Below are 9322 nucleotides of genomic sequence, written 5' to 3'. Positions count from 1 at the left end.
AGTTCAGTTCTAGTTCAGTTCTAGTTCAGTTCTAGTTCAGTTCTAGTTCAGTTCTAGTTCAGTTCTAGTTCAGTACAAGTTCAGTTCTAGTTCAGTTCTAGTTCAGTTTTAGTTCAGTTCTAGTTCAGTTCTAGTTCAGTTCTAGTTCAGTTCTAGTTCAGTTGTAGTTCTGTTCTAGTTCAGTTCTAGTTCAGTTCTAGTTCAGTTGTAGTTCAGTTCTAGTTCAGTTCTAGTTCAGTTCTAGTTCAGTTCTAGTTCAGTTCTAGTTCAGTTCTAGTTCAGTTCTAGTTCAGTTCTAGTTCAGTTCTAGTTCAGTTCTAGTTCAGTTCTAGTTCAGTTCTAGTTCAGTTCTAGTACAGTTCTTCATCAGTTCTATTTCAGTTCTATTGATCATGCTAACGAGTAAATTAAAGTCGTTATCGTTTTAATTTTCTTTTTCTTTATTTTTCAAAACCCCATGAAACCTTGCACTGATTTCAGTTTCTCCATGTCAGCTTTTTCTAATATCATTTATTATATTTTTTATGAAAAGTCATGATGTAGTCATAGAAAATTATTTATAATTTAGTTTTTTTTTTTTTTTGTTTTTTGCTTGTACCATAAACATAATTATTTGTTCTCAATCTTCTGTTGCTTAGATTTGTTTGTTCGGATGAAGATTGGTATTGATATCAGATTTATATTGTTAAATATAATTTGACAAATTTGGCAATTATTTGTTGAACAAAAAGAAATATAACAGAAAAATCTTTAAAAGGGAACAAATTTAGCGGTAATTTTCTGCAAAAACAGAGATGACCTTATTTTATTAGTAATTATTATAAAAAGTTATAGATAATGAAAAGATTTTGAAATTGGAGTAAATTTAAGAGTATAAAGAAAATGTGGAACTTAAATTTGGAACATTAAAAACCGTATTTGTGAAAAATTTATTAAATTATTGAAAAATCACGAAGAACTCTATGTTTGATTGAGATTCTCTAAATTTTTTATTGTTTTCTGCTGTAAGTTGATCGCGCTAATTCATCTTCTTTAATTAAAGCCTAGATATCGATCATTTTGAACTTTGATTGAGGATTACTTTTAACAGTTTTAGATCTTGTATTACATTTTTAGATTGATCCTTAATCTTCTTATCCTTGATCTTTATCTTTGAACGAGTTTAGTTATATGCATTTTTCGATTGTATTACTTTTTTTAAATCTTCTTTTGCACCGTCTTTTGGTTTCGATCGTTTTTGCTTTGATCGAGGATCATTCTATTTAATCATAACTAATTAAAATCATCTTTATTATAAATTGTGTTTATTCTTAGACATTGATCTTTTTTTTGTGTTGATCGAGTTCTGTTTGATTTAATTTTAACTGATCACAGATCCTTCATGTATAGTCCTGATCTTGCTACTTTTTCTCTAATGATCGTGAATATTCAGTTTTTGGTTTTGTTTGCTTTAAAAAGCAATTATTTCGGTTGTTTTTAGCTTTCCTTCGATCGTTTACGTTATCAAAAAGAAGTGGCCTCCGGTAGGTTAGTGGTTAGCGTTCTTATCTGGGGACCGGAGATGGTGGGTTTGATCCCCACCTGAGGCACTGGTTTAGGAGCCCACAACAGGCCCGATGGAGGCCTAGGTACATCCTCCTTTCAAACTAACTAACTAACTATCATAGTAACATAATTTTAGTTTACCATGGATCATGTAAGCTTTGATCGTGCCCAATCATTAATCCTATACGGTTGGGCATAATCATATATGATGATCGCTGATTGTGCACAATCATATATGATGTGATTGATTGTTGGGCATGATCATGGTATGATCAATAATTGGGCACGATCAAAGCTAACATAATCGGTTAAAATTAAGCTTTCGTTATTATATGATTATTCTAATTGCATTCACGATGGACTCTATTTTGTTCCTTCTTATTGTTTTGTTCATAGCTTCAATCGTGTTGGCTTTAATCGACCATCACTTATTTTCTTTGTTTGAAGTTTTCCCTTTTAGACTTTGATTGTTGCTTTGCTTTGATCGAGGATCACATTTTTTCATTATTTTCATTGTATACTTTCTTGCGTTTCATATTGATGATTATACATGATCGATAATTGGGCATTATCAAAGCTAATTGATAACTGGGCACGATCAATGCTAACATAATCGGTTAAATTTAAGGCTTCGTTATTATCTGATCATTTTGATTTTGATCTCATTCTGTCATTATTTTCATTGTATACTTTTTTTTATTTCATCTTTACTTTTTAGACTTTGATCGTTTTTGCTTTGATCGATGATTACTTATTGTTTTGTTCGTAATTCTTTTTCTTACAAATTTCGGCTTCGATCGTGTTGGCTTTAATCGAGGATCACTTTTTTTCCTTGTTTTAAATTTTCCCTTTGATTGTAGCTCTATTTTTAGACTTCAGTTGTTGTTTTGCTTTGATCGAGGATCACTTTTTTCCTTTATTTTAAGTTTTTCTTTGATCATAAATCTACTTTAGATTTCGACAGTTGTTCATGTAAGCTTTGATCGTGCAAAATCTTAGCCTAGATCATGTTGCTCGATCTGATCGTGTTTATTTGTTTTCGACTGCAATGATTGTCAATTCTCTTTTGTTCTATATTTACGATTTGGACTTTGATTTAGGTTTACATTAAGTTTAAACTTTTCTTAGGTTATGGCTTGTTCGTTAACATTATAAAGATCACTGATCGTTTAGCTGTGACCTTAGGCATTTTTAAGACAGCGGACTTTGTTAGCTTTGATCTTAGTTATGTCGATTTGTCGATCTTAAGCTTTGATCGTGTTTTAGTTCCTGTATTAATCAACGATCTTTTGAAGTTTTCTTTTTGAAATATAACACTTGATTTTCTTAATTTTTAAACCACAATTAAAGCTTGTTTGTTTATTAATTGCAACAAAAAAAATCTTGTAAAATTTTTAATTAATTTTATGTTTTTTTCTTTATAACAATAACATTTCACCAAACTCTTTACTTAAAGCGTCTTAACAGCCATCGAAGAGTTTTTCTTAATTTTCTTTTTAGAAATTTCAATTTTTTATGCAAATTAGTTTTACACACTCTGATTATATTCAAATTCATACCATGACAAAATAATTCCAGTAAAAGTATTAAAGCTAAAATAAAAAAAACAAAGATAAATGTAATTAAAATAAACAACAAAATAAAGAAAATTTCAAAAGCAAAAAAGAAACCAAAAAGAAAATTAGAAAATTTTAAAATAACTAATTGAAAAAAGCAATGGAAAATTGTTCAAACAATTAGTTTTGTTCAAACAATAAAAGTGTTAAATTATATAGCACTCTCTCTCTCTCGCTATCATCTCTTCTGCTTACCTGCCGCTGTATAACCAACGATCAACACTATAAAAGCACCCTGCAGCATGCGCAGATTAAGGGGTTGTATGATTTGTGTATCCTGTGGTTTTTTCATCTCAGCATTATCGGCACTCTTACCACTTGCCTCATTTGATGCTACATTAGGTTCTTCGGTTTTTGTTGTCAACTCTGGGGGTTCTTCGTTAAGGATTTTCTTTTTATTCTTACTCAAATCCTTGCCAATCATACGAGATTGTGTTTCATACTCAGCTGTGGTCATTTTATCTAAAATACCACCTTCAAAGAGATGAATGAGTCTAAATATTTGGAAAGAAATGATTAATGACATAATGCACATGTATGACCATGACCTTGGAAAAAAAAAGAAATAACTTACACCTCATTTAAACTATCGAGAAAAGGGCAACCAATTTGTACGGCCACAGCTGAGTAGCGAGTGTAAAGTTTGTGGCTTAATTGAAAGGATTTTGAACCTGGAAAAGATAAAAAACAAGGGTTTGTTATTAGAAGTTAAATGCTCTTTAAAAGACAAACAAGATCAGTAAACACGATCACACGAAAAGGGAAAAGGAAAACTATAACTATGGAAGATAAAGCCGAACCCGTATAAACGATTTGAACAAGATAAATGATCAAATCAAAAAAATCTCATGATCGCATATAAATTTTGATCAATCACTGATCGACACTAAAGAAATTAACACCAAGCTTAAGAGCAAAACAATTTCATTGTCAAATCTATAAATAAAGAAGAAAAATTAGCACGATCGAAGCTGAAATAGATAATGTGAAAGTTCAACGATCATAATTAAAGAGAAATAAATTCGCTTTATCTTTTCCTATCAATATAAGATCAGAAAAACATGAATGAATCCTGTTTATAGCTGAACATGAACATTCACGATCAAAACTAATTTTGGAACAGAGTAACACCAATGATCGTCGTTTGAATAAGAACTTTGAAAGTGTTACCTCGATCAGAAATGAAACCAATAGTTAAACTAAAGAAAAAGCTTTACAGCCAAATCAATATCAATCATCACAGCAAGATCAGTGATCGAATAAAAAAAACGCATGATCGCATATAAATATTGATCATTAAATAGTCGACACTAAAGAAATGAAGCCCAAATATAAGAGCAAAACATTTTCATTATCAAATCTAAAAATAAAGAAGAAAAATAATCACGATCGAAGCTGAAATAGATAATGTGAAAGTTCAACGATCATAATTAAAGAGAAACAACTTCGAATGATCACTTCCTACTAATATAAGATCAGAAAAACATGAATGAGTCCTGATTAAAGCTGAACATGAACATTCACGATCAAAACTAAATTTCGAGCAGATAAGCATCAATGATCGACGTTAGAATAAAAACTTTGAAAGTGCTACACGATCAGAAGTAGAATAAGACATAAAACCAATAGTTTAAACTGAAGATAAAGCTTCACAGCCAAATCAATATCAACCATCACAGCAAAATCAATTATCGAATCAAAAAAATGTCATGATCGCATGTAAAATTTGATCAATCACTGATCGACACTAAAGAAACAAAGCCCAAACATAAGAGCGAAACAATTTCATTATCAAATCTAAAAATAAAGAAGGAAAATTAGCACGATCGGAGCTAAAATAGATAATGTGAAAGTTACATTATAATTAAAGAGAAACAAATTCGCTTGATCTCTTCCTACTACTGTAAGATTAGAAAAACATGAGAGAATACACTACATTTCAAAGGAAAAAAGCTCCTAATTAAAGCTGAACATGAACATTCACGATCAAAGCTAAATTTGGAACAGAGAAACATCAATGATCGACGTTAGAATAAGAACTTTGAAAGTGCTACACAATCAGAGGTAGAAGAAGACATCGAGCAGAAAACAGTCATGAATAAATAACCACGATCAAAGCTCTAAAGTCTGATTAGAAAATCATCAATGAATGAAGAACAAATTAGAACAAAAAGGTTACACGATCAATGTTATAAAGTCGAATAAAGTTATAATTGTACAAAAATTTTCCCCGCTCAATGTTAAAATTGAAGATCGATCATAAACTGGAAAGAGAAAAAGTTGCACGATCGAAACTAAAGTTACAATGATTAAAAATCTATGTAAAATTACATTGAAGAAATATGAGATCAAATTCACGATCACAGTTAGATGGAATGAAAAGATCAACATTTAAAACAAAAGTCAAGCTAGAAAAGGTTGTAATATTTGAGATTAAAAGCTTCAGGAAAAGAACTTTATTTGAAGTAGAACAGGTTTCATGATCAGGGTTAAATTGAATGAGGATCAGATTAACGATCAAGTTAAAATGGAAACAGAATAAGAATCTAAGATCAAACGTACTATTGCGAAAACAAAAGATCAACAATTGAAGCATAAAAGGTCGACAGTTAAAACAGCAAACGCTTTAGGAACAAAAGAAAAATTTCCATAGAAAAGTATAAACGATCGTGGTAAAAGTTGAAGAAAAATAAGATCCATGATGTAAGATAAAGAAACTACTCGATTAAATATATAAGATAAGTATGACAAAATATCAACGAATATAGAAACATTGCAGAAGCAGAAAATGTTACATAATTAAAGTTAAAATTGAAGAAAAAGATCTGTGATCGTAATCAAAAATATATTTAAAACCAAAAGATCTTTAAACAACATTTCAAATAAAAAAGAGTTCACGATCCAGGGATCTTCTATCAAGACTATAAGCGGAGATTGAAAAGTAATTTAAATACGAAGAGGAAAAGTTCTGCGATCACGTGTCGAAAACGCTTCTTAATCAAAGTTAAGATTAAGATGAAAAGTGATGATCGGAGTTTCAATTGGACAAGTGCAAGATCAGCGATAGGGTTCTTTAAATCGACTATCGAATAATCGAACAATTGACTTTTTGTCGAAAAACGTCGAAAAGTCGAAGTCGACTATTTTGTTCTAAAAAATCGCTGACTCGACTATCGTCTGTGAAAAAAGTCGAAAAGTCGACTTTGTTAATAAAATTCGAAAAGTCTGAAAGTGAAAAAAGTCGTAAAAAGTCGACAAGTCGTAACAAGTCGAAAAAAGTCGAAAAAAAGTCGGAAATAGTCGAAAACTCGAAAATTGAAGAAACAAGTCAAATATATTAGAAAATTTTAAAAAAGTCGAATAAAGTCGGAAATAGTTGAAAAAAGTCGAAAAGTCGACTATTTATACTTATATTCGAAAAGTCTAATAGTCGACTTTTAATTAAATGAAAAAAGTCGAAAAATGGACATTTCATAAAATGCAAAAAGTCAACTTTTAAATAAATGAAGTTGACTTTTCGTTTCAACTATAGAACCCTAATCAGCGATCGATGTTTAAGTTGAAGGAGGAAATTAAAGATCGGCGATCAAGCAGTAAAATTAAAAAGCGGAAAAGATCACCGGTTAAGATTTTAACTGAAAAAGTATTGCTAGACCAACAGATCTAAAAGAAGATTAAAAAGTTATACGATCAAAGCTGAATCGGAAGAATAAGAGTTTATGTTAAAAGAGAATAGGATCAGCGATCTGTGGATGAATTAGGGAAAGAAAAGATCGATGATTAAAATAGAAAATGTTGCAAATGAAAACCAGGAGATTAATGAAAATAATTAAAGTTTAGAATCTCTGTTATGAAAGACCTTCAAATTTGGCGATTTGAGGAGAGTGATCTTGAAATGATCATTTTTTCACTATTTCTCATATCCCTCCCCTTTAACTCACCATACTGTTGTATATTAAAGAATAAAGTCTCTCTACCACCCAATACCGCCTTATTCTCTAAGCCATCTGCTATCAATTGTATACCCGCTTCCACGGAATCTATTAGGTAACCCTCTTCATCAGGACTTTGTAATTTCATTAAAGCATAAAGTTGACGAAAAATTTCAGTACCATTCTGAAAGTTAAAAAATCTCAATTGAAACCTTGTATATAGAAAATCGAACGACTCTACCAAGCACCTCTAACATTTCCAAAGAAGAACTTTCCTTTTCCACATACAAAAGATAACCATCATGGATCATAACACTTTGTAAACGATGTAAAGTATTGATGGGACGCTCACGGGCAGGACGAGCAAATTGTGAAGTCAATTGGGCCGAATAGACATCGGCCAAAACATAAGTAGCTGCAATCCAATAGACGGTCATTAGAAATTTCGCTCTATAGCCATGATATAACTCTTGGCAGGCTGTAATATGAAAAGGTTAATGATAAATTGTGTTTTTAATCTTTAAGAAAAACTTACATTGTTTCAAAAACAATTGTACGGTAAACCAAATACAACGATTAAATAGATTTGGTGGCAACTCATCTATTTCTTGGGGCGATCGGAAACGTTGTTCCATTTCGGCCAATCTTTTTTGGAATTGTGTATCTATTCGGGTAATCTCCTTGATATAACACATATGATAAGCTCCATGTTTGGATATTTTCTTAGATAATCTCTTAACCCTTGAGGGATGCCAGCGATAGGGTGTTGAGATTACAAAATAAAACACTGGACCCGAGACTATAATCGTTAGTATCAGATATGGCCAGACATTTGCCTTAAAAGGTCTTAGTATAGCTAAAGCCTCATTTAAACGACGTGGTGCATGAGTAGCAAAAGCGCCCGAATCGGCCAAAGTGAAAAAAGAAAACTCTATAGCTTTACGACGTTCCCAACTTAGACCGACATCACCCAAAAAGAAATCTGCCAACTAAAAGCCGCAGCTTAGAAATAAATATATTCCAAAACAAAATCTTTCAAACTCACCCCTATTTGTAGCATTCCTATGCCTCCCGTAAAAGTATCATTGGCCTCATTATCATTTCTCAGTGAACCCTGGGTCCTGCCATGAGCCTCTATATAGATAAATTCAAAATTCATATGCTGGGCCAGCAACTGTAGTAGACGATGATCTCTACCGCCAGTAACATTTACTTCTTTGAATTCTATAGTGTACTCGGTCAAAGGATTTTCCTCAGATATTGCAAATTCCAAAGAATTATTATTATAAGAATCATTATCGTAATTAACCCAAAACCAAGGAGGGGACTTTAAAAATATATATATAACATTTAAAGAAAAATCCAAAAAGATATCTCTACTCACATGAAAAACCGGCACTCTAAATACTCTACCCTGAAAATTAGAGTATACACTTTTAGCTGAGGGCAATAACGGTTCTTTACTCAAACCCAAATTATCACCATCATACCAGCTAACCAATGTCAAACGGCCCACTCCATCCGGATAGGCTTGATTATAATAAATACGAAAACTAGCAAAAAATAAAAACACATCTTACTTAAAATGATAAAAAAAAGTTTTAAAACCCTACAACTTACGCCCTTCGTCTTGGTCTGGTAATCACCACCACTCTTACGGGTTCTCGAAAGTCGACCTCCCCCCTTTTGGGTGGATATTTAGCTCCCCAATAGAATATAAATAAACTTAAACGATGTGCCAGTCTACGTTCATGTATTTTTTGCATTAAATCATAAGGTTTACAAAATATCAGATTCACACTTTCAATGGAACCATGTAGACTGGATTCGATAAATTTAAAGAATAGTTCCGAGTCATAGAAAATAACTGATTTAAAATTTAAATCATGCAATTTTTGTAGAAATTCATCAACATGTAATTGTAAACTGAGATTTTCTTCTGGGAGTAATTGATGATTATCCGAAGAGTTGTGGAAATTTTCAGCGGGCCTTACTAGTATGGCTAGTTGGGTGGGATGTAGACTTTTAATGATTTGGGAGAGGCCTTTAAAGAAAACATAATTTGAAACATTTAACTGATGTAGACCTGAAGTAGAATTGAACTAGAACAGAACTAGAACTAAACTAGAACAGAACTAGAACAAAACTAGAACAGAACTAGAACAGAACTAGAACAGAACTAGAACAGAACTAGAACAGAACTAGAACAGAACTAGAACAGAACTAGAA

At 31.8% G+C, this 9322-nt stretch overlaps 1 protein-coding gene across 1 annotated transcript in view; it reads right to left on the bottom strand.

Moving 5' to 3' along the window:
* Positions 1–2901: 2901 nt before the first annotated feature.
* LOC111679577 (ionotropic receptor 40a) overlaps positions 2902–9322 on the bottom strand; it is a 7623-nt gene continuing 1202 nt past the window's right edge. Inside the window, exons 2-10 of the mRNA XM_046956167.1 lie at positions 8714–9137; positions 8478–8646; positions 8139–8420; positions 7629–8082; positions 7342–7571; positions 7103–7277; positions 3736–3832; positions 3357–3655; positions 2902–3137 (exon numbers count right to left, since the gene is read on the bottom strand). Coding sequence (XP_046812123.1) covers positions 2992–3137; positions 3357–3655; positions 3736–3832; positions 7103–7277; positions 7342–7571; positions 7629–8082; positions 8139–8420; positions 8478–8646; positions 8714–9137 — 2276 coding nt within the window. The 3' untranslated portion in view covers positions 2902–2991. The remainder of the gene's footprint in view (positions 3138–3356; positions 3656–3735; positions 3833–7102; positions 7278–7341; positions 7572–7628; positions 8083–8138; positions 8421–8477; positions 8647–8713; positions 9138–9322) is intronic.

This window comes from Lucilia cuprina, chromosome 2 (genome assembly GCF_022045245.1).
Source record: "Lucilia cuprina isolate Lc7/37 chromosome 2, ASM2204524v1, whole genome shotgun sequence".
Lineage (NCBI taxonomy): Eukaryota > Metazoa > Arthropoda > Insecta > Diptera > Calliphoridae > Lucilia > Lucilia cuprina.
Note: the sequence above shows the minus strand (reverse complement) of the source record. Positions and strands in the feature narration are given on the sequence as shown.